General features: G+C 41.3%; 1 protein-coding gene across 2 annotated transcripts in view; it reads right to left on the bottom strand.

Annotated features, from left to right (window-relative positions):
• jade2 (jade family PHD finger 2) overlaps positions 1 to 26,628 on the bottom strand; it is a 225,473-nt gene that overhangs the window by 188,194 nt on the left and 10,651 nt on the right. For both annotated transcript variants that reach the window (XM_005456139.4, XM_005456140.4), the window contains exon 2: positions 7,431 to 7,494. In XM_005456139.4, coding sequence (XP_005456196.2) covers positions 7,431 to 7,494 — 64 coding nt within the window. The remainder of the gene's footprint in view (positions 1 to 7,430; positions 7,495 to 26,628) is intronic.

Below are 26,628 nucleotides of genomic sequence, written 5' to 3'. Positions count from 1 at the left end.
TTACATACTCAAACTCTTATTTATGTAAAGTATGTGAATTCTTTTTAGAATTTCCAGTTTCGCTCTTCTCGTCTGCTCTCATTTTAACAGTTTATCTCACCATGTGCTCTACTCCAGAGCCGAACAAGGAAAAATTGGACAAGTTAATTTGGGAAAAAAACAAACAAAAAACAAAGTTGCTACACTATTTTAGAACCTGAAATTACCAGAACTGGTTATAATGGAGGAGTTTAAGTCCCTTTGAAAGGAATGAAAAAATAGCACACTTGGCAAACACTCTTGAAACACATTTGGGCACCTTTTTGGGTGTTTATCTTGAAGCATTATCTAAACAGACTTTAGTTTCCACTTGAAAATACAAAATGCATCGATATAATCAGCAGTGAAATGTCATCAAAACCAGAGCGTGAGCTCATCCAGCTCACAACCTACCATAATTCCCAGGTCGTTGTAGTGTGTGATGCACAGAAAGACGTTTCCTTGGAAAGCCCCAACCACACCTTCCCAATGTGGGTGTCAGTCAACAGAAGTACTTCCTCCATGAATATGAGCAATAAGACCATAATCGTCACCAGGATACAACATGTGTAGCACAGTGATATTTCGAGTCACTGCATCATTTGATATTTCATCAAGTGTCTTTATCCTTTAGTGCAAAATGTATCAATACTGAATCTTATGACTTACGAATACCTAAAACACTTAAACAGTTTGCTGACTTTTCCCCCAAATCACCGTCTTCTTCTTTCATCGACTCACCGCCTGTGTTTTTGTGTCACCGTCTCTGAACCACACATCATAGCAGGTCTCACTACCATCTTGTAAACCCTCCCTTTCACTCTGTCACAAATCACTCCTGACACTCACATCCACCAACTCATTGCTGCCCGTACTCTCTTCTTCATCTTTCTTGTGCACTGTCCATCGTTTTGGATGGCTTACCCCAGCTCAACCCTCATCCACTACATCTACTCCTTCTTCACTGACACACCTGTCTACCTCTTATTCACACGTGTATTCGGCTTTGCCTCTTCATTCCTCTTTGCTCCAGCGTATACCTCCACTTCTCCAGGCTCTCTTCTCCCTGCTCTCTACTCTCACTACAGATCACAATGTCATCTGCAAACATCACAGTCCATGGAGATGTGTTAACTTGTCCATCACCACTGCAAACAACAGAGTGCTCAGAGTCAATCCCTGATGTAATCCCATACCCACCTAATCATTCCAACAGCACACTGTCCTCATACATGTCCTGGACCACCCTCACATACTTCTCTGCTACTCCTGACTTCCTCATGCAGTACTACAGTATCTCTTGGCACCCCATCATATCCCTTCTCTAGATCCATAAAAACACAGTGCAGCTCCTTCTGATCTTCTCAATCAACAAACAACCAACCATTCTTGCTGTAGCAGAATTCACCAGTAGATTTCAATTAAGGATTATTTAAGGGCCAAATGTCTTGAAAGGACTGCACAGAAAAGTTGTTTGCAATTAATTTCATTCATTGCAATAAAAACATTCTAACAAGTGTTAATCTATTTAAAACAGAGAGAATGACATTCGTAAATGTATCTTTGAAATCTGCCCTCCTGGATGCCACAAAGGAGACAACCTACTGAAGAGCTGCAAACATCTTTTTCACTACTCAGTGAAGTTTTCTGCTGAGGACCAGAGGAGAAAAACATCAATATTTTTTTTCTGGCAGACAAATTAGCCTTTTCTGACCTTCCTTTTCTGACTCACAGCTGGAAAGAAGGGAGTGTTTCAAGTCTTCATTCATCTGGATCAGAACACAAAGCCAACTTAATCTGCGTTTGATTTGTCAAGAATGTTTAATGAGTGTGAATGTTGATTTAAAGTGGGGAAAATGAGGAACAGGTCTCTGGCTGTAGATTGGACTTCAAGCGCACAGTGTGTGCTGAAATTCACGCCAAAGAAATTTTATGGAGAAATTTGTTTTGCAGAGAGGGTTTACAATAAAACTATAATACTTTTTTGTTGGTTTTTTAAACACTGTTAGCCAGCACGAACCGGCGGGGAATCGGTTACTTATTAGAGAGCAAGAAGCTGCTCATCAAAGGTTCTTAAAATGAGCATGCGATGGGGTTCAAGACTTTTGTAATTCACACCAGTGGAGGCGATTCAAACGCAGCAGAGAAGCATTTAAAGAAAGCAGCCAAACAAAAACCTTCTTTGTGACTTTGAACGCCCGTGGCAGCACTACCACTATGAGTCAGACCTTTAATTGAAGCAGACCGATGATGATCTATTAAAAGCTTTAATAAGTAATGGCAGTATAAATAGCATCTTGTTAAGCGGTTAGTCCACTGTGGTCCTTTACAACCTTATTAATACACAACCTAATTGCAATTAACCAGACACCGGAGCCAATATCCCACCCACCGCTTCAATCAACAGCTGTGTGTGTGTGTGCACCTCTTTCCAAGTGTGCCTGTACATGTTTGTGAATGGAGGCCAAACCGATTGAGGAAAAGTTGTGTCCCATTTCCCTTATGCTGTTTCCTAAATTGAAAATAAATAAACCCCAAATCCTCCTGCGACACTTCTCACGTGTGCACCATAAGAAACTGTCAGTGAAAATTGCATCGAATCTGCAATTAAATTACATCACACTCATAATGGATAAATCATAAAATCGCCAACATTCTGCGATGTAACAAACTGCGACCGTGACTTTATGCGAGTGTGCATGCGTGCGCTGCCTCCCACTCAACATATTTCCCTTGCCACAACAGCAGTGCTGCCACCCCGCTAATGTTGCTCATGACGTCTGAGGAGCAAACGGCGCTGAGAGCCTCTCTTCAAACATCACCAACACCCCCCCCACATACACACACACACACACACACAAACACACAGTTCACACAAAAAGACATACTGTATTGGAAGCCACTAACACATCCATGTTCCTACATTTTTTCACCATACACAGTTTGCCTACATTGGGTGTAGTGGGTCAGTCATTACATCACACACATAAACATATGTGTGTGACCTTTTCCTAGACAGGAAAGAATGGGAAAGAGCAGGGTAAGTAGCAAAGGTCCAAAGGTCGAACTTTAACTCGGGCCCTTTGGATTTCAGCAATTAGGTATTTGGGTGCTTGCTGGACAAACGAGCTAGAGTGACTCCCAGAACTTCCTGACTGCACCTTTTATCGTCTGACAAGAACTTCCATGAGGGGATTTTGTCAAATATTCCCAACCTTTTTTGCGCCACGGACTGGTTTATGTCCAACAATATTTCTACGGACTGGCCTTTAAGGTGTTGCGGATAAATACAACAAAATAAAACCAGAACCGGTACCAAAAGAAAGAAGATTTATTCATAACACACGGGAAAAGACCTGGGGAAACCAAGTTAACTATAAAAACAATTTAAAAAATCACAATAAAAACCCTGAAAACAATTTTACACCCGAGCCTCAACTCTCACGGCCCGGTACCAAACGCCGGGGGTTGGGGACCGCTGGTGTAGATTCACAGTGTGCTACCTTACAGGCTGAGATAGGACACAGTGTGTGGTGCTGTATGTATATAACCAGAACCAGCCTTCATTCTTCAAAGTTAAACTGGGCAGTTAGATTCTAGGATGCCCAAGAATCTGTTATTATTTTTTTAATCATATATCTCAGTCGCAACATCGTTTGACACCTACACAGCAGCAGCCTCCACCGCAAGCATCAAAAAAGCCAAACAGCTTCCAGAAGTCCGATGATGAATGACACCTCACTCAGACACCGCTGATTTTCTTCTCCACAATTCTCTGTTTAGTACTGTGTTCCATGCGTGTAAGCGTAGAGGGTATAAAAACAGACTGCACACTAATCTGTTAAGGACTTTTTACATTTACTCATGAATCTGCACTCCTCAAGAATGCGTGTGTCCAGGCAGGTTACATCTACACGTGCCTCACATAGTGCAGCTGCAGAGCTCCATCACTGTGGCCAGAAAACCAAAACAGGCCGCGGCGCAGTTGGAAGTTACCATCATGGCCGTGTGTTAATTAAAAGCCACGCTGGATGCACAGCAGCCAAAATTATCATGGGCATCCTTCAATTAGAAACCTGATAACCTCCAGTGAGCAGATGCAGCTGGAGCCCACACTGCAGCGAGCAGGGGAAGCTAACAGCTAAAGGCTGATTATAAAGCAAAGTGTATGGCCTCCAACGCGGGGTGGCTCGGTCAGGTCTGCAAAACAGCCTGTTAAACCTGTTGTAAAATACATTATACACGCGGGGCTGTGACCACACAACAGTTAAGCCCTTCAGAGGTCATTTTAGCTTGTAGCGTAAACAGTTTGAATGACTACATTTCCCAGATTTAATCTGGCTGTAGATCACCACTGATCAGCCACGACTATACTACCCGTCTAATATTGTGTACGGCTACGCCTCGTGCGGCCAAAACATCCTGGACGTCTCGATGCATGGGCATAACACATCTTGGGTGTCCTGTGGTGTCTGCCGCTGTGAAGTTGGCAGCAGTTTCTTTGGGTCCTGTGGGTTGTGGGGTGGGGCATACAGGGATCGGGCCTGTTCCGGTGCATCTGGCAGATGTTCAGAATTTGGAATTTGAAGGCTGCAACCAGGCTCTTTGTTGTGTTCCTCAAGACATTCCTGACGCCCGCTGTCTTGCTGTGGCGAAGGCCCCTGTCATCGGGGAGTTCCACTGCAATGTTTAGTCAGCAGCAGTATTTAAATTGGCGGTATGTGTGAAATAACATCTGCATGAATTCCACGGTCCAAGATTTCTCAGCACACTGGAGCTCAATGAGGAGATATTAGAAGTACTGACAATTATTTGATTCATCGTCAGTACTTCTAACATGGAAAAAGCATTCTTCCTGATCAGATCCCTGCTTAAGCTTCTAGAGTAATGTCAGTGCTTCTCTTTCTCTAATCTCTTCTATCACTACAGTTCCATTTCCATTAAGCTGAAATACCAAACTGGATTTAATTCCAGAAAAAGTCACAAATGAAAATATTTTTTATCTGGAGTACACACAAATGTACCACAACATGGGTGAGAATACTTTTATCATTATAGTTTTCAAGGCACCACGCTGTGAAAGGATAACTCTTTTATTTATACTAATTTAGACAAGCATTAAACTAATATCTGAAAACCTCATTAGTGCAGCCGGGTTTAGCGACACCAAAACAAATGCCAGGTTCTGTTGTTTTTTTAATTCTACAGCTCGCTTTCTGATGTGTCTAATTTTGATCTGTTCTCTAATATTGCCGAGGGAATAGCCAAACAAATATATTTGCTTACTGCAAAAATGCGTGCCGCGAAAATGCCAAGAATTAGTCACACTGAAGTGACAAAAGCCGGGAAGAATGACATTTGTAATGAAATTGAAATCGCTGGCTGTCTTCAGTGAATAAACCCTCGTATTTTAAAGACAGTCATCAGCTGTTGTGGCCATTTGTGCTTGTATAACAACGTATTTCATTCGAAGACTGTTAACAGATTCATTTCTCTACAGAAGCTGCCAGTGACAGACATGTGGTAGTCTGGCCAGATGTTCCTATCCTCTCGTCTTAGAGGACTGCCTGTCTGCTTGTCTTAGAAGTTGTTTGAGTTTGTGTCATTAACTCTGGCAGGAAAACATATCTGCCACTCCATCAAACCATGCATCCCACCCTATAATATCAATTTGTCACTCAGCTTATTAACTATATGCTCAACATTAAATGTAAAGCACACAAGGCCAGACATAATAAGTTAACTGCACAGTGCAAATGTGAGATGTCTGCTTTATTGACTTTGAGGCTACAGTCTGCATGTATTAAGCACCTAATTTAGTAAAGTGGGGAGCTCAAACACATCCAGAACTGACATCCAGACATGCCCTGCAAGCAAAAGGCGGCTTTGTCTGAGATATCCAAGTCCAGATATTAATAAAGAACCAAACCTGATTCACGCCAAAACATTGATAATGTGAGCTGAATCTACTTTTCGGTGGCGATAAAGAGATGCAGAAAGGGTAGCAGACGGATACGCCTCAGCAGAGGTTGGCGAAAGCGTGAGAATTGACGTGATAATGCATCTTCTGAAAAGAGCGTGGTTGCAGTTTGTGGTGTGTTTATTGACATAGTTCATCAAGTTCAACTGTATTCAAACGCAACTTCCAACTTTGTTTTTAATAATTCTTATCGTAATCATGCAGCATCAACTCGATTTCCTCAGAGAGATCAGAGAGGGTTTATCTGGATCTTCCCATCTTCTCTTTACTTTAACAAAGTATTACAAGATTTAAACACACAGATCTTTGTACCAGTTACAGAAAATGGAAAAGACACAAGGGACTGTGCAATATACAGTCAAGTACAGATTTTAGCTCCACTGAAATGTTGTGGGTGGACCTGAAACAGATGATACGTGCAAGAAAACCGTCAAGGTTTTGCAAATAATGGAACTTTGCATGGGAAGAATGGTTAAAATGTCACACATCTATCTTCCTAACTTCTTATCCAATTCAAGGTCAGGGGGGGCTGGAGCCTATCCTAGCTGTCATGAGGCGAGAGGTCAGATACACCCTGGAGGGGTAATCCAGTGCCCCTTTATGGCCCAGCCAGAGAGACAGATAACAAGTCATGCAGTCAAAGCAATCGCCAATTAAGCTAAAACACAAGGCTTTGGACTGTGGGAGGAAGCCGGAGTACCCGGAGAGAATCCACACAAGCACACAGACAACATGCTCCACACAGAGGGGTCCTAGCCGACTGAAGGATTTAAACCAGTGTGAGGGAACGGTGATAACCACTGGATCAACATGCAATTAAACAAAACACCTACAAGAAGGTTTTTCTGTTAAAAGGGACAATACGAGCCTCTGAGACCCCAAGTCGTACTTACTACACAGATGGCTGTTTTGTGTTGCATAAACTGAAAAAGATGGCATTCCTTGTGGTATTGCCCAAGTAAACCACCTGTATTTGCAGGCTCCGTTTCAAAATGCCTCAAATTTTGCAATCTGCTCGTCCAATAATGATGCACCACAATCTGTTTTCGTAGCAACATCTCTCTCAAAGAACGACATTTTCCGACAAATTCACACTTATTCTAAAAATAAAGACTTTATTCTTCAAACCTTAAGTTCTTATTCCCACCGGTGATTTCTGTTATGCTAACTGGTTAAATCATGCTCATGTTTCCAATGTAGCTCGGTTTTAAAATGGCAAGTCTTAATGAGCAGAGGGAGGACAACCATGAGACAGGAGGAAAGTCTATATGGAGAGTGAATACGAGAAATGCTCAGTGGGAATTGACGAAGACCAGGCAGCTCACCGTATGAAAGCAGCAGAGGAACTCGCTTTTCTCACACTTTCAGGATTCCTCATCACACACACACACACACACACACACAGATACCCTTTCCCTGAATCCCAACTTACTGTCAGTGGTGTCAGAGTCGTTGCTGCTCGTGGAGTATTTTCTCCTCTTCTTTTCGCTCTCCATCTGTTAGGGGGTGGCAGGCAGGCAGGCAGGCAGGCAGGCGGGCGGGCGGGCGGGCAGGGAGGGAGGGAGGGGGGCAAGAGAGAGAGAGAAAAATGACGAGTGAGAAGATGTTCACCATGAAAACACAAGTGTTAATGAAATAATGTGCTGATGGCACCAATCTGTCAGAGCCTCCAGCAGGCAGCCTGCCAGAATAAACTGACTTGATCACCGTTACACATTAGCACTCTGGACTCCCTGGGATACAGTTGTTCCATTTTTTTTCCTCCCACCACCCCCCAACCACCACCACCACCGCACATACAGAGGGAATCCTTGTACTAGTCGACAATGAATCCATCCTTTTATTAGCGTTGTATTCACTGCCAGCTTTGGCACAAGACCCTTTCTTATGCATCTGTTTCAATACTGAAGGTACTCCTTTCTTCATTATAATGGAGTGAAACCAAATCAAGTGAGAGCAAAACAAAACACAGGCTTCTCTCATCCAGATAAAATCTAGGACGCTTTCTAAAGCTCTAAGCAGCTGTGTTTCTTTGTGATAAAGCGCACTAAAAAGCAACCGCTATCATCTGGACATCTCTTTCTAATAACAGCATTATGTTCATTTGTCACCTTATCTTTCGAATTCTAAGATAAGCACTGAAAACTAAAATTGAGCTTTGGGCCGCTATTCAGTTTGATTCAGAAGGAATTTGTTCTACTGCAAAGTCACAGCAGTGTTTCAGTGACGGGGAAAGAAAAACCTTCTGCTTTCACTCGGTGATATTTTTTTTAAAGAAGTGGACAAGCAAGCTGTAAAGGCATAGAAGATTGAAAGGTGGTCAAAAATCTCACACTTTGTCCTGCAACATTTTTCAATTTTCTTCAAATCCACTGGGAGCCTACTGTACTAAGAGACGCGAAGGCGCACAAGAGCACAGCAACTCAATGCAAATTCCTGCACATTTTCAGAGTTTCACTGATTGTGGGGTTATTGTGGAATGAGAGGGAGGTGTAATAGTGAAGATTACCTGGGGTCAACCATCCAAAGCAACAAGAGAGGTAAGGAAGAGAGCGCAGGCAGGTTGGAGAGGGTGGACACGAGTGTTGGGGGCGATGTGTGACAGCAAGAGTTAAAGGGAAGGTCTACAAAATGCTTACGAGTTTAAAAGACCAGGATGAGCATCAGATACATGAGAGGGACAGCTCAGGTTGAGCAATTTGGAGACAACGTTGGTGAGGCAAGGCTGAGATGGCTTGGACGTGCACAGAGGAGGTGTAGTGGATATATTCGACAGAGGAAATGTCAGGCGAGAGAAAAAGAGGAAGACCACAGAAGAGGTTCACGGATATAGTGAAGAAGGGTGTACAGAGGGTGGTTGAGGCAGAAGAGGATGCCAGGGGGAAATCAGAAGAAGATGAAGATGAAGTTAGAGGAAAAAGAAGAAGAGTTGCTGAGCGCTGGTTGGTTGGCGGGTGAAATTGGTGACAAAGACGTATGCGGTGCTGTACCGAAACCTCCTCGCTACTGCTTTGCAGGTGTTTGTATATAAGGCAGTGATTTGCCTGCAAACAGTCATCAACAGTAATCAAAGTGTGAAAAGTGCGACAAGAGCATCTGCCTTCAAAGTAAAGCTTTCGAAACATGTTTGCAATACTAAGGAACAACTTGTACCATCAAAGTGTTTCTAGTTTGCGTCGCATTTTTCACAGCTTCACTATCGCTCAACAAGTAGCGGCGGGAGGTTAACAAAAAGTCATGCGGTGGTCTTTAGGTCTAAAAGACCAACAAACAGAAACTAAAAGGAGCAAGGTAATGTAAACAGACTGGAAGTAAAAGCATATTTCTATAGAAATTCTCCGCTTTGTGTGTTTTTTGAAGATCGGAAACGCCTTCGATGCGATTATATGACGTAAAAGACTGCAAACACTAGATATAAGCGAGAAAACTCCAAAGGACTCCTTCATCTTATGAGAACCAAGAATACAGAAAGTTTGCCTCCTCCGCAAATAGACTGCAAAACACTTGAGTCATAAAGGGTATCGCTCAATATGAATGGGCCTCTGCCCAGAGATCAGCTTACTGTACATAACACAGCAGATGCATTTAGTGTATCAGGGAGATACTCAACTTTATTATCTAACAACCGTTAATTTCAGATGTAACCAGTTCAAGCTGGTTTTATTTTTTAATTAGAACAGATACATGCAGTGCAAAATTAAAAGCCACCGGGTACCCATATCCACAGTAGCCTTCCAATTATGTAATTTAGTTTCTTGTGTATATTACAGCAAGCATCTACAAAGTCTAAAAGTACGGCTTGGTTTTAGAGAATAGGTAAATGTTATCCGATATGCAGTGATGTGAGAAAGAAATGCAGAAAAAGATGCGTCCACATGTAGCAGAGTATGCAGCGCAGCAAACTGATGTCAACTAGTGTCATCACCATCGTTCGTGGCTAGTTTAGTTAATGATACATACAGTGCTTAAAATATTAATTAGACAACCACTCAATATAGGGTTTGCTATAGATTAACAGTTATGGTAATTACCAAAATCATTTTTTGTGTTCCAGTATGCGAAAACTCTTTAATTAAAATAATCATTTTAAAGCTAAATTATGATTGTTTTGCACAAATTTACAAATTTTACATAAAAGGAGAAAAAAGTAAAGCACAATAGTATTATTTATTTATATCAAGATAAAATAACTTACAGGTATTTAGAAGAAGTAGTTGTATTGGTTGTTGTTTGATTGATTTCTGACTTCTTTTTAACACTCTAAAACTTGGCACGCCCCCGAAAAGCCCCGTCAGGCTTTATTAATGATTCTAATATTGAAATTGAAATATTTTTTTCAATTCAAATTCTAAATCCTGTTAAATAACTTTTTGTCGATTTCAAATATTTAGCCAAAAATTGGTTTTGGTTAGCCAACAAAAGTTTTCCCAAAAGCTGTTAAGCAACTTTGTACATAAACGTATCCCTTTGAAGCCAAATGCATATTTGATACATGAGGTTTTGAGACTTCGACACCATGAGATGTAAAAAGAGCTAAATAAATGGCACATTTTATGCAAAAAAACACATTGAAAACAGATGATACAAATTAAAAATAACATTCAACAAATTACTTAAAAAAATTTTTTCATTTAGTCAAAAGGTTCAATAAACACTCCATTTAAAAATATCTGGAGACCCTCTTTTCGTAATTAAATAAACGATGTGTTTATAATATTTGTGAGGAGGAAATTGCATTCTTCACTCAAGCAAAGAGATTGACAGTCTGTGTCGTGTCAAAAATCACTTAAGCTTCGGCATCTTTTGCCACCCTGAATTTGAACATTTCTTAATTGTTAAATGTGGGCAAAGATCAGAAGGAACCCACAGGCATGAAAGTCAAAATGCTGTCAGATCAGCACACAAATAAATACAAAGTCAGACACATAAATGTTAATGATGGTATACTATAATGAAAGACTAAAAATAAAGCTTACTTTCACAAACTGAGTTTAATTTAAAATCCATCTCTGGCCAGAAGTGAATAGAAAGAATAGTGAAGAGAAAAAGGGGGTGGGGACAAACAGCCCAATAAAATGTTGTTAATCTATTGCCTGCTGTTAGCTTGAGGGTCAAAGGGGAAAAAAAGAGGGTATAGGTCAAGAGAGTCTGAAGGAGATTGAGCTAAAGAAAAAGGAAAAGATAAAGTCCAGAAAAAAGAGGTTTTAGCGTGTTGCCAGACTGAAGGAGGAAGCCCAAAAGAAGAGCTGTCTTGCAATCTTCAGAGTGGGGAGGAGAGATTTATGTGCCAGTAAAACTGGGCTATTCCCTTTTATATGGGGCTCTTCCTGTAGCCTGGCCTCCCCGCCTGTCCTGCACACTCTTAAGTACTCTGACATTTATGCTGACGAAAACAAAAAACCAAAGAAACGCCGCGCTTCTTTGCTGCCTGTGACCATTTCCACTCCAGAGTCCTGCCATTTCACTCTTCCTCTCTTCCTCCCCCCTTCCCGTCTTTACTTGCCTTACAATAACAGGGACACGGAGTCTGTGGAGTAAGGTTAAGTACATTATTGACTTCCTCAACCTCTGTTGCCTTTCTCTCTCTCGCCGTCTTTCCACCTCTTCCCATCTGTCTAGCTTTACCTCGTCTTCCTGCCTTTGAGGGGAGTTGTTAAGTACATCACTGACTTCCTCCGGCTACGACTGTCTGACTTCGAGTCTGCACGCTTGGATCCAACTCAGGGTTTCCCCTCGCCTATTAAACTCGCAGACGACCCACTTAAACCACGCTCAGGCTACCAATGTGTTTTGTTTTTTTCTTTCTTTCCATGTGCAGCTCAGTCATTTCTCTCCTGACCGCTTAAAGGAAAATGTCAACACTGAGAAAATAAGACATAAAATATGTTTGAGGGTCTATTTTTTACACCAACCTGCTAAATGAGTCATTTTGGGAGTGTTTTAAAGCAACTGCAACAGAGACATTTTGTGGCACGGGCTCGAATAAACACAAACAGTCAGAGCTTGAGCTTCAGACGACCTGGTTTGCGGTTTGAGCCAGCCGGTCAATTTACTGAGCACTAAAAACAGCCAGGTGTCTCTCTTGTAAAGCACCGGTTTTTATTCGATTTATTTATTTTTCTGTGCGAGTTGAGCAAACCACAGCGTGCGCGCATTAGCATCTCCTTTTCCAGCTGCCTAATAACATACACGGTGATGTCACTCAACAGCCTGACCAAAGATCAACAGCAGGAGCTGGTGATGACAAGACCGAGGTGGTAAACCCAAACTGAATGAAAACACACCAAGAAGACGGTGCAGAGCGTACGTCAGGAAACCTTTTGCAGGTGCTCGATCAAAAAAAAAGAAAAAAAGAAACAAAGTCAAGCCACGAGTCGAGAGACACAAAAGGATTATTCACTGGATCCCACGAGATTTTAAAGAGCATCAATCAAGGTATGCAAAATGTCCTGGCGTTTTAAACTGTCTCCAAGGACGTCTCACACTACAGCTCTACCAGTGCACTAAAAAGCAACTAACTGGATTCATTTACAGCATGATTGGGTATAAAAAGAGCATCTTAGGCTACATTCACACTGCAGGTGAAAGCGTATCAAATCCGACTTTTTTGACCCTATGCGACTCATATCTGATCATGGTGTGAATGTTTGAACAGCACAAATCCGATATTTTCAAATCCGACCTGGGTCACTTTCGTATGTGGTACTGAATCCGACACATATCTGATGAAAGCGACTGCTGTTTGAATGGTCACGTCGCATTAAATTCGTCTTTTACGTCAGTGACACAAGACAGACACCAATTATCAGCGGCGGAGAAGCACAAGAGAAGACATCGAGAACGCTTCCTGGCCATCCCGTGTAGATGTTAGTGAAACTGTTGGGAAGACGACGTTGGAGAAACGTGAACATTTTATTTGTACTGTATAATCTGCAGATTCTGACAGAAATCTGCAACTATGCTTTGAAGCACCGATCCTCTCTAAAACAGCAATAAGGATCATTATTAGGCCATATGTAAATAACAAAATAACAAAATTGGGAAACGTAAAGTCCGAAACAAGTCTTTATATTAAGGTCCATCAGTCAAACAACTGGGTCTAAACAGAGCGCGTTGTGTGTGACGTCTTCTTTTGCGCATGTGGGCCGCTTTGAGGGTTCACACTAGAGCGCGTTTGCAGTCACATTTTACTTGTTGTGTGAACAAGCAGACAAAAAAAAAAATCAGATTTGATCAAAAAATCAGAATTGAGCATTAAGACCTGCAGAGTGAACGTAGCCTTAGAGAGGAAGAGCTTCTCTGAAGTAAAGATGAGCAGAGGTTCCTCAATCTGAAAAAACAGAAAAACCTGCACGTTCAATTCTGGAACAATTTCCGAATAATGTTCCCTGAAGCAGAACTGACTTTGAATATCTCATCATCTGCCGTGCACAGATTCAGGAAATATGGAGAAAAGGCTGATAATAATAATGTCCGTGTCCTCGGGTGGCACTGCATCAAAAACAGACGTGATTCTGTCGTGGAAATCACAGCATGAGCTCAGAAAAACTCCCAGAAATCACTCCAAACAGTTCACTGTGGTATCCACTTAAAGCTCTATCATGCAAAGAAGAGGTAATATGTGAACACGGTCTGAAAACACCGCCGTCTTCTCTCAGGCTCATTTAAAATGGACTGTGGAAAAGTGGAAAAATGTTCTGTTTAAAGAAGACGAATATTGAAGTTCTTTCTGTAAAACATGGACGCAGCATCTCCCCAACTAAAGAGGAGCGGGACCATCAGGCTTTTGTCAGCACTCAGCTCAAAAACTTTAACCTCTGATGGTATCGGGGTGCAACAGTGCCTACTGAACTGGCACATCTGGAAATGCACCATCAGTACTAAAACATATATACAGGTGTTAGAGCACCATATGCTCCCATAATGTCTTTTTTGCATATTTCAGGAAGACGATAAACGGCATCCTTCATCTGTTACAACAGCATGGATTCACAGTAGAAGAGTCCAAATGCTGGACTTGGACTCACCAATTGAAAATATTTGACACATCATAAAATGGAAAAAAAAATGACAAAGAAGACAGAGGACTGTTGAGCAGCTAGAATCCTCTTTCAGACTAGAATGGGACGACATTCCTCTCTAAAGTCCAGCAGCTGCTCTCCTCAGCTCCCACACATCAACACGCTGTTGTTAAAAGACGAGGGGATGTTACACAGTGGTAAACATGGCTCTGTCCCAACTTTTTCAGACGTGTTGCCATGCCATTTTTCTTCTGTTCCACTTTGAATAAAATAAGGGTTTATAAGATTTGCAAATAACTGCATTCTGTTTTTATTCATATTTAACAGGCACCCTTTTTTGGGAATTGGGGTTGTAGAGAAAGCCGGAAATATTAAAATTAGGGATTCTGGGATTGCTTATCCTGGCTCACAGTCACGACCCGTGGTTGATGTAATGCATAGAAAGTGTGATTTTGGTACCATCACAACTCAAAATCTTGTCATGGCAAACCTTCTAATATTTCTAGAACACGTTAAAAAGATATTTCCAGGAAAAAAAACCCTGCATACAACACAGTCGGAACGCTGTAGAGTCGTTAATATATTTTGCTTTAAATGTTTGAATGGTAAACGTCAACTGCTTGTTTAGTTTTAAAATAAAGCTGAAGGAATAAAATAATTACCTAAAGCGAATCTTTCAGCATGTCTTTTGTGTTGACCAAGGCCTCGAGGTAGCGGCTGCTGGTTGCAAAACAGCATAGGCGTAAATAATGCGACAATTATTGCACAGGAGGTTTTGCATTTAACAGATGGTTGATTACAGAGCCATTCAACCAGACTCTTGTCTTTACAGAGGAAGGGAATGTTTGCACCCTGGCACTGTGAGCTCATGGCTAGCTTCTGACACTTGGATTTCATTTGGTTTGCTGTTAATGCTAACAAGCTGTTACTTAGTGAAGTACAAAATCCCAAAACTTATTCCCCGTTGTGTGAAGACAGTCCAAAGCGATTCTCTGTATAATGTTAGAGTAGCAGTTGGAGAGCTGGGTTCATTTTACTTACTCACAGCCCACTTTTGGTTCCAATTTTGGTGTTTTTTAGTCCTGCAACTGTTTTGGACTATGCCTGTTAGGATAAAAGCAGTACATCTAAGCAGTAGCCAGGCGCTCATATGCTTTGGACTGAATTATAAAGAGTTTTCCTCTTAAGGCTGCACCATTTCCCTTTCTTTTTCAATTTTTTTTCACCGAATTGACCAGAACGACGAAGCGTTGTCAGCCAATCTGGCAAATTTTGGCCGCGCAAGTTATTTAACCTACCAACCATTTTCACAATACAAAAGTAATGGATTAATTGTTCTATTTTGCCCATTAAAAACTCACCTATTATTTAAGATACTGCTGGTATCTTTAGTTAACCTGACATAAAGCTATCATGAGCGCTGAAGCTGTGATTGTAAGCTAAGCGGACAGTCTCTTTAACCTCCTGTCCTGTGGTAACCCAGCATTTCTCAATGCATGTGTAAAGGGGGAATTGCTGGCCCGTTTAAGTGAAAGACTTGACAGTAATTGGAAATGTCACTGTATCGCCTTAAAAATCCCCCTCCCCCTCCTGTTTTTTTGGGGGGGCAGAATCACCTGAGGCAGAAAGCAGACCAACGGCTCAACAACTGCCAAGAACAGCCCCTAAGTTCATTTTCTCAATTTTTCTCTCCCGCTCTGCCTCACTTTTTCTACATCTGCACCTGATACCCTTCCTCTCCTTTCGCTCAGTCGCCCGACCTTACTTCCTATTTTCTACTTTATGTCTCTCCTTCCTCTCATGCAGTATGCACAACCGTGTCTTCAATCAGTTCAGTGAACCCCAGCTTAGCCTGCAGATTGAGATATTTTGTGTTCTACAGAGAGACGGGGTGGGTGAGGGAGAAAAGGAGAGGGAAACGACTCGCAAATGTACAACTTTATATCCATCAGTGCAGCGAACCAAACACCAGGTCTGCACTGGGTTACGTCCTGAATCGAAAAGCAAAAAGAAAGAGACAAAAGGGGAGAAACAAGAGGGAGTATGTGATGGTCTGCCTTCTTGCCAAAAGGCTACAACAGATGGTACGGCATGCTTTTATCTCTGCAGCCAGAATGGTTTAAATCACTTTTTTATATAATTGAATCTATTTTTAATTTGACTTTTGACTTTCCTTTTGCTGCTTACCCAAAGTGCTGACTAAAATGGCAGCTAAACATGAAAGCAGTTTATGAAATCTTTTATAATATTTTTTGGCGAGCCTCTGAATGAAGTACTTGTAAAGTATTGTAAAGGACACTATGACTTTAAATTTCTAGGAGCAGATTAGTTCATTCAAAAATAACCATCCTACATTTAATGCTTACACATCATGGTCACCTACAACTAATGGTTGAAACTTTGGTACGTACAAGTCTTTTTTCAGAATTAAGATGCATTTTTTTAATTTATTCATCTGTATCTATTCTGCTTGACACATGAGGACCCTGTACAAACACACTGAAATTAGAGCTCAACATTCGCTATTTGCCACTATATCAGTGTAAAAAAATCCGATATCAGTCGGGCCTTTTCCCAGTGAGAGAAGGACTCCACCTGGGCTTACCAAACTATTAATGGACAGAATTTCAAGACAACAAATGCCGGAACGTTTGCAATTTTGTGACCTCTGAACCAACTCTCTGTTTTTTGCAGATGTGGCTCTTTTGGTTTCATCAGACACTGACCTCCTGATCACACTGATACGGTCTACAGCCAAGCAGGATTGAGAATTAGCGCCTCCAAGTCTGAGATCATGGTTCCCAGCTGGAAAAGGTCGGTTTGCCTATTCAAGAATAAGAGAGCAGAGGAGCAGAAGAATGACCTACGGACTGGCACAGCATTGGCAGGGATGGGGATGATGTACGAATCTACTTTGGTGAAAAGAGAGCCAAGTGTGAAAGCGAAGCTACTGACTTACCACTTGATTCACATTCCCTCCCTCACCTACAAGCTACTGAAATTGGCTTCCTCTGGAGGTTGCCCATTTCGGACTAGCTTCTCTTCTCTCAAGGATTGGGAGTAGCTCCAAGTCGAAATATTTCACTAGGAGGCCTCCTTGGTAAAGTTTTGGAGAACAGACGCAGGACATGCTGAAGAGATTATATCTCTCAGCTTGAGACTCTTGTAGCTGTGCTTTGGGCCCAGATAAGGAGCAGGATGAACATTAAGTTGCAATGGGGCAGGGATAGCTCGGTAGGTAGAGTGGTCCCCTGAGCAAGGTACTGTCCCCAGGCAGTGGATTGGCTGCCCACTGCTCCACTAGAGTAAATGGGTTAAATGCAGAGAGTAATTTCCCTACAGGGATAAATACAGTATACATTAAGTAGATTGTTTTCTAGGTAATGATGTCTAATCTGATCAAACTAACTGCCATAATATCGAGCCAGCTTACTGTAGCCATAAAACATACGTGAATATCAACTTGTTCATTAAAACTATTGGAATTAAAAAGAATTGCAAAAAGAAGCCAGCTGGCTTTAAGTGAACAGTGTGATATTTGGCTGGCAGCCACTGAGGGGAATCCCAGCAAAGAGAAACATCCTCATATCATATTTACAACAGCAAAGGCCGAGGCATTATGTTGCAGGAACCTTCAAAAAGCAGATTACAGGACTTTGTTGCCTGATGTCATTTATTATCAGTGCTATGAGACTGTTTTATTTCAGTGCATCAAACTGCCCCATGTTTTATGATGCAGTGCTGTGTGTATGAGTCGACAGCTGCAACACATTTGGATGTATTTACCGAATTATACTGCATCAACGCATCATTTTAGATATAATGTAATACATGATAATATAGAGCCAAGCAGTCGATTACCCAACAACTTTCGATATCTGTTAAAAAACATATTATATTTTTAAAGGATAAATGTGAGACAGTCTTTTATGATATGTTTGGATTTAAGATTCTTTATTAAAAGGCAAACAGTCAAAAATCCAAAATCCAAACAATCTGAAGCACTGGGAAAAATACTGGAAAGTACTTTCTTTAAATTCTAGATGACTTAAATACTGCTCTATCGGAGCACATTGTTGCATTCGTGTGTTTCACTCCATCACCACGCTGTTGGTTTGTGTTGCATTTTGAACCCGTACTATAATAGCTCTGCACTTTGTCAGAGTTGAAGCAGGACAATAGCTGGAGGCAGCCAGCTGTCAGAATCAATGAAACCCTGTTGTACAAAGAGGAGAAGACCATCAAACAGAATGAAATATTTAACTATGTCACGAACTAATGTGATTTGGTGTGGCTAAACAGGTCTAAGAAAAAGGAAGGAATTAAGTTTGGGAAAGAGCAGAGAGAAGGACCGAGGAATCAGGAATTCCAGATCAATACAGCAGAGAGTTCACAGAGCTCGGAAGTTACAGGGGAAATAAACCAACCGGGAGACTATTAACAAAAAATATTCAGAGGAAGACAGAGGAGCTGCAGAGGCAAACAGCAGTCTGTTAGCCTCGCAGAACAGAAATCTGAGTGTAATGACAACAAATTCGAAAATAAGTATGAACAAACATATTAAACACACTTAAACCATAAAAGAACTTTAAAGTACATTAAACAAAACCACATTTCCTATTGATCTGGTTCATTTAAAAAAGGCATCACAACCTGGTCTCCATTTCATCTAATTCAGAATTAGTTAAATTCAGTAACCAAAAAACCAAGCGTACAGGCAAAGAGACAGAGACCACGTTCAAACACTCACTCATACACACTGTAGGTGTTGACATGCTATCCGCTGCCCTGTGGCCCAAGTATGTAACAAAAAAAGAGGCAAAAGAGTTGGTTATGGTTTCTCTTTTTCTCTTATTTTCACCATTTTGCCTCTTTGCACCACAACAGATATCAGAGGAAACAATCAGAGTGCAACTGAAGTGCAGCTGTAATTCAAAGGGTTGCCCAAAATTATTGTATTACGCAGTGAGGACTTAGGGCTTGAATGAAATTGGACAATTCCCTGTTTCATGAGCCAGATGTGATTTTTTTTTCTTCATTTTTTCCCATAAATAAAGCTTGTTAAAAGTCTGGAGTTAATTCCAAGTGTGGTATTTGCCATTGGAAGCGGTTTCTGGGAACCAACAACATCCAGTCACAGGAGGACCAAATGCATGTGAAACAGGCAAATAATTAACTTAATTAATAATAATTATAATAACTCAGACAAAATGCAGGATCATTTGGAATGACCAAATCAGTGGCCGCTGACCTCAACATCATGACCAACCCTAGATGTCCACAGATTCCCACAAAGGTAGATGAGCGCAGGATCCTTTCAATGATTTACATTTTTATGTGATCTGCCCCGGGACTACAGATGTAAATTAGCAGTTTTGCTCCAGGAAGGAGGAATATTATTATCCAAGCCCATCATAAAAACGAAGGCTTCTTCACACAAGCTCATACAGATGATCACCAGAGTGGACAGAAGAAACTAAGATCAACCTGTACCCGAACAGTGGGAACTTGGAATTATAACGCAGTACCTGCAAAACATACCGGTGTCACAGGGATGCATGGACGTGTGGCTTCCAGTCACATTGGGTTACTATAATTATTGATGGCGTGACAGAAAGCAGAAGCAGACAGAAGCTCTCTGCGGTATATAGAGCTATACTTTCAGGCATGTGACAGTAGTGATGGAAAATTACCTGAAATATACTGTTAATGTAAACCCAGAAGTTTTTAAAGGTAAGGAAGCAGAATCTTCCTCAGTGGCTGAGCTAATCACATGATCTCAACCTTATCAACTATGTATTTTACAACCAGAGAACAAAACTGAAGGCAGAAAAGCAAACTACAAATGAAGACAGCTACAATAAAGGCCTAGCAATGCATTACAAATTGTGATGTCTGTGGTTTCCAGACATCAGGCAGTCTTAACAAAGTATTATAAATAATCAGTTTCCGTCTGTAATTTTTCCAATTATATTTAAGCCCCTGAAAATAGGATAGTGTGTATAAAAATAGATGTTATTCCTCAGTGGTTAATTAACTTATCTTCAATGAATTAAAGCTGAGCATCTGCACCTTAATTGCATCTTGATTGTAGTTTTCCTGCATATGAAACAAAAACCATCCAAAATGTTTCCACCGCGTGTCCCAATTAATGTGTAGGAATGGTGTGATTGATCCAGTGGTAATCATCACTTTGCTTAACGTTAAGATGTTACTATCAGCCTTTAAAGTCTGCCTTCAAAAACCAGTCCGGTCTCCTTCAGCTCAGATTAATTCAGATTAGCTGTCATGTGCAATCTAGTCCATGTTACTCTAGCAGAATCCACTGGTGTGACTTATTTTTTCCCCAGTTACTCTGGCTGATTACACTTCTGCTGAGATTAAAACTAGATGGAGCTTTGCTGCGTAATGCTCTGGATACAAATATGTATACACACACATGTATGTTGCGTGTATGTGTGCACGTGCATGTGTCAGTGAGTTTTACCGGGCTTAGAAAGACACCTTAGGTATTAGCTGGTATAAGCCACATTTTCTGTTCATAGTTTTTCTGTCAGCCCAAACCATTTACAGTGAGAAGGTTGACTAATGCATGCTGGGAAAAGCCAAGTTGCCTGGGGAGCTAATTAATTGGCTGACTATGACACTGCTGAGAGCACTGTGTCTGACTGAATGTTTAAAGGGGACTGTCCTCTGAAATGTGCAACATATCAGGCTTGAGAAAAAGGCCGTACGCGGGCAGCGAACAGCAGGTGGGAAAGAAATTCATGACTCAGCTGGTTTTAGCAGTTCATATAGAGTAGAGTAAGCTACAGCACAGACACCAAGTATGCATGCTCCTCAAGGACGAAGGCTGAATTCACATTTGTGCAAGTTAGAAGCAAGATTTCAGAAACTTTATTCACTTTGAAAGGTGTACCATCGGGTCTGTACAATTAAATCACATTTATTAAAAATGCTCCAGTGCATGCACTCACCATTAAACTGCACTGCAAAAACAGCAAACAACGGAAGTGTAGCCTGTCAGCTCACATCAAAATGAAGGAGAAAGTACTTATTGGCAAAATTACCACAGTTAGTCATAAAAAGCTAATGTCCCTTGGGTTTTTTTGTGAGTTCGCTTCACTTGTTTAAGTTTGTTTTTGACGTTTCTCACGAGAAGCCACTGAGAATCTAAAATGTCAAAACCAAAGTAAACAAAGCTTGGGAATGTTCACACACCAAATTAAAATTTCTTGAATTAAAAGACCAGGGTTTAGTTACCAGAAAAAAATAAGGCATAGATAAATATATGATGTAAATTGGTAAGCTGTTAAGGCAAGGAGGTTCGATGCCTTCCTACAACATATGCTACAATGTCTGGGTAGCTAATGCAGTCGTCATTCCAAATAATACTATAAGAAACACAGATTTTTGAAGTCATGAAACTCTTATGATCTCCAAAGCTGATAACTCACGGAAAGTGCATGGCCAGACTGCTTTGAGCTGATTCAAAGGCAACAGTAATTCAAATAACTGTTCATTACAACCAAGTTATGCAGAAGACCATCTCTGAATGCAGCAGAAGACCTCACCAGATGGGACTGGGGTCAGATAAGAACAGAAAATTGAGGCTATAGTTTTCAGAGGATCACCAAATTTGGGCAATAGAAGAAGCATGAAAAAAGTTTACTATCATATTAATATGGACCAAAATCTCTGAGATTTCCAGTCACAAAAAAATTAAAACAGTTCTCAAGAAAAAATAGGGTTGAACCCAGTAATAGCACAGAAAACCTCATAAAGTGACATGAATAAAATCCTAAAGTAATAGGATACATTTAAAAGTGATCAGACCTAATTGTGTGTATGCTAGCACAGGCTTTAAACTCTTTATCCCAAAGAACGTTTGGACATGGAGAAAATTCAAAGCCTCAAAGCTGCAAGTTTTATTCAGTACCTTAATTCTAAAACCATGTTAACACTTAAAAAGGTTCCCAAAAGTAAAGCTAATGCTGACAGCATGCATGGCATCCTGCAGAGTTTCCCAATCCACTCTTGTGATCATTTTATAGGGATCACTGTGTGTCGCTGCAGCTAGTAAAACTTCATCAGCACCGTTATTAAGTGAGCAGATGCTACTACAGCTGAAAACGGGAAATAAGGTGTCATAAAAAAGCACTGTTTGTTTTAGAACATCTTGACAGCAGCATACGGCCCACCTCGGGCAAGAGTAAATGTGTAAAGGTATTGCACTCAGATAGTCAAATCCGATCTGTCAATCACACCGTGAGTGGGACTGTGCCACCTTTCCGTGCTTCAAATATTCCATGAGTTTTGTCACTTCCTTTGGAAGTAAGTTTCCTCTAAACAAAAGCAAAACTAAAACTTTCACATCATTTAAAATAACAAGGGATGCAACACAAAGATTTTTCCTGTAAAGCAGCTGACGGATGATTTTTTTCTGATAACTGAATGAATTCTTTCATCTATAAAACTAAAAATAAAAAAATAAAATTCTAAAAACAAGGAAATAAACCAGGGAAAAGCAGAAAATACATTAAGGAACGCTGAAATAAAGAAATGTGCTCGCTTTGCTTTAAATACCTTATCAATACTTAAAGTCCACAGCATGTCACTTCCTCTCAACTGAGCGATTGATTGAGGGTCTAAGATTAATCACAGCTAGTTAACCCACGTGTGATCGTGTGCAGCTCAACGCACATTTGCATCGTAAAAGATTATTCGAGCTTTTATTTGGCCTAGTCTGACTTCAAAAAAAATAAAGTCTCTCTTCTCCGTCCCGCAGCTTCCAGATCTATGATTGGCTGCATCCCATTTGTCATCCTGTCCATCCGTCTGTCTGCCTATAAGCTGGCCATCTGTCTTTCTGTCTGTCTGACTGCTTGACTCTTTGCTTCTCTGCCCGTCTACCCATTTGCCTGCCATCTGTTTAACTGTCTGCAAGTATGTCACTCCTCTGCTTGGCTGTCTGTCTGTCCTCAGTCAGAGAGAGACAGACTGTGGATGACGGTGCACTTACTTCAGCAGGAAAACACTAGTCGGAGGCTGGTGTCTGTTTTAGCACTGTGCAGCACTTAAGGTCAGCACAACAACGGTTACCATGATGGCAATCTATTATTAAGAGACTGTAGCTGTAGAAGCCCAGTGAGCAACACACACACACACACACACACACACACACACACACACACACACACACACATAGATACAGCCCTCTCTTGAGATGAGCATGCAGTCTGGCTGTCAGAAGAAAACAGATCCATCAACAATAAAAACACATTAAGTGACTGCTGGAACATCTGGGCACATATGCACGACCTAAGAGAGAGGCTGGGATACACGCTGGTTTATTATTCATAAAGAGAAACAAGCATATAAAAATGAATAGTTAAACAGTGCAAATGAGCAAGGTGCTCTGCAGCTGCACGCACGTACACACGCCGAAATGACGCAAGCATCAACAACAACAAAACCCGGGAAGTAAAGCTTCCTGTCATTCAGCGCACACACGCGCACACAGACACACAAACACAAACAGTTGGCCGGTGCTCAGCACTCCTCGAGTTGCCAGAGGTCAGTCAGTTTGATAAAGAATCCTTGCATATAAATTGCTTCATAACAAGCCATCTCTCTGAGGCAGTGCTCCCTGTGCGTGCGGGAGAGGATTTGTGTATTTGTGCATTTAATGTGTGTGTTTATTTGTGTCTCTCTTTCGCTATGATCCTAATGTTGTGTGTAGCTTGATTGAACAGAGTAAAGACCTGCCTGCCTGGGGAACAAAGAGCCTAAAAAAAAAAAAAAAAAAAAATCTTAAAAGCCTTTGGCAACATCCAAACCTGGAGGACGCCGAGCTGCGCCCCCCTCCGCCCCCTTACGACTTTCTTCTCTTCCTTCTTTTTTCTTTTACTCGCTTTCTTTCCATCACTCACTTTTCCACCTCTAACCTTATCATTTCTTTCCATCACAGTATCCAATCTCCTTCGCTGCTGCTCTCTATATCCTCAAGTTTTTGGGTTTTTTTTGGTAAATTCCACCTTTTCTCACTTTAAATCCTCTGTTCAAACCCTGTTTACTGATCACCTCATCAATACTGACTATTTCCTGTCCTTCATGGGTGTGTGTGTGTGTGGGGGGGGGGGTAAAAAAAAATGACATGTGATGGACAGGAAAATTAATGAAGTGTGTGTTCCTGTGCAGAGCTAATGCTGCATGTACAAGCAAGACAACAACTGCTAGGGGGCACGCAGGGAAGACTGCGACGCTTACACTCACACACATCCAAATCTATTTTCACTCTCCCCAGCCCGTCTCTCATCCACCCACCCACACACACACACACACACACACACAGAGCTATTTTTGGACAGTCACTGGAGACAAGGTAGGAAAAAGAGAGTTTGACAGGTACAGAGAGAAAGAGCACCAAAGAAAGGAATCACAAAGATTCATAAAGTGAGGCGGGGAGACCAGGGAGAGAAAAAGAGACAGATAGATGAGACAGAGAGAGAGAGACAGAGATGGAGAAATAGGGCAACTGTTGTGAATGAGCTGAAAGAATCAAAATGTCAGAGTGGGTGTGTACAAGTGTGTGATGTTGGGTATCAAGTATTTACCTCAACATCAAACGTGTGTGCATACACACAGAGACGTATGTGCTTGATGAAAAAAAAGGGGGGGAGAAGAGAAAAAACACACACACATCAAACATCTTCATCAGGTTCATGCTAACAGGTGTGCCAGAAAGGAGGCGGCGACTAACTCGCACATCGCAACATGAAAGGTAGCAAAACACGCGCACGTTTCTCGTGCTAAGTGTATTAGGCTGCGATCCAGCTTTCAACACTGACACTTCAAGAGAAAGAGGCGAGGGGTTTTTTGGTGTTCTGTTTAGATGAAGTGCTACGGGTTGGAACAAGTTTTGTGCGTAGTTCTTTTATTTGGACGTGTCACTCCCATCTGTGATTTATCTGGCATTAAGATGTTGATAATCTTGGCAAACATGGGGACTCAATGGCATCACTGTGTGAAAAATATAACTGGAAGCTATTCTAGTTTAGACCATCAAGGAAGTGTAATGCAGCAATTCTGTTCCGGCGCATACGGTAAATTTGTTGCAAATGATTGATGATTGATCAAAAAAGAAATTTATCAAGTAAACATTCAGAGGGAACATTTCAATTTTGGTCCTGAGAAAAGCTGCCACGAAAATTTTGTGTAGGCATTCATGATTCTGGAAGGATGGTGCGCCTACGGTCTTTGGTAGTAGTTTATTCTGCGTGGCACAGACTCAACAAGGTGCTGGAAACATTCCTCAGAAATTCTGGTCCATGATGAAAAGTTCCTAAAAGTGCTCCACTGGATTGAGAGCTCATGACTGTGGAGGCCATATGAGTACAGTGAACTCTTTGTCCTTTTCAAGAAACCAGTTTGAGATGATTTAAGCTTTGTGACATGGTGTGCTATCCAGCTGGAAGCTGCCATCAAAACATGGTTACACTATGGTTACACTAAATTCTAGCCCTACTATCTGAATGCTGCAGCAGAAATTAACACTCATCAGACCAGGCAACCTTTTTCCAGACTTCTCTTGTCTACTTTTGGTCAGCCAATGTAAATTATAGCCTCCTTTTTCTCTTTTGAGCTTACAGGAGTGGCACCTGGTGTGGTCTCCTGCTGCTGTAGCACATCTGCTTCAAGGTTCGATCTCTTATGTGTTCGAAGATGCTCTTCTGTGCAGCAGTTACTGAGTTACCATTGCCTTCTTATCACCTTCAAACAATCCAGCCATTCCCCTCTGACTTCTGGCATCAACATCGCCCAGTTGATGGACTTTTTCTATTTTTCAGACCATTCTCTGTAAACCCTAGTGACAGTTGTGGGGAAAGTAACAGTAGATGAGCTGTTTCTGAAATGCCAAGACCAGCCAATTCTGGCACCAACAACCATGCCATCACTTAAGTCATCTTTGTTGCTATCGTGTGATTGGCTAATTAGAAATTTGCCAATTGAGTGTATCTCAGTAACATTTCAACAAATCTTCATGCAAGCCCTTTGGCTACCCCCTAACTTTTTAACTAGTATCACTGTCAGTTCAAAACATCCAGTATTTTGGGATATGACAAACGCTAAGCATTGAACCTAAAGTACTGCCTTGCGCGTGTATGTGTAAGCAAAGCCTCAAATAGCTGCTAGCATGGCTGCAGACTATCATGGACTGTCAACACATGAGGTATTTAAAGCAAGTTTTTCATTTGTCCATCCTCACACGTCAGAAGGAACAGATACGTACGCTTCTGCCGTAATCAATACAGCTGTCCGCGCAGACTGTGCACAGGCTCATGCTTCACTTCCTTTGGTGGCCCAAACTCAATAATGTGACCAAAAGCATCCTGTATAAACAGTGACAGGGAACTAGATTTTACTCCTCCATCCTCTAGGAGTTGAGTTGGACTCCTTGTGTTTGTGCAGTCTGTACTCTTTCCAGGGTTTTATGGTGGTGAGAAGGTCATGTGAAGGCAACATCTAAAAGCTGCTTTAATATTATGGTATAACTCTGCTAAAATGGTGCTGCTAACTTTCAGCTCTTGGAGATAGACGTATATTCTG

The sequence above is a fragment of the Oreochromis niloticus genome, linkage group LG10 (assembly GCF_001858045.2).
Source record: "Oreochromis niloticus isolate F11D_XX linkage group LG10, O_niloticus_UMD_NMBU, whole genome shotgun sequence".
Taxonomy (NCBI): Eukaryota; Metazoa; Chordata; class Actinopteri; order Cichliformes; family Cichlidae; genus Oreochromis; species Oreochromis niloticus.
This window is presented reverse-complemented; position numbering and strand designations above follow the sequence as displayed.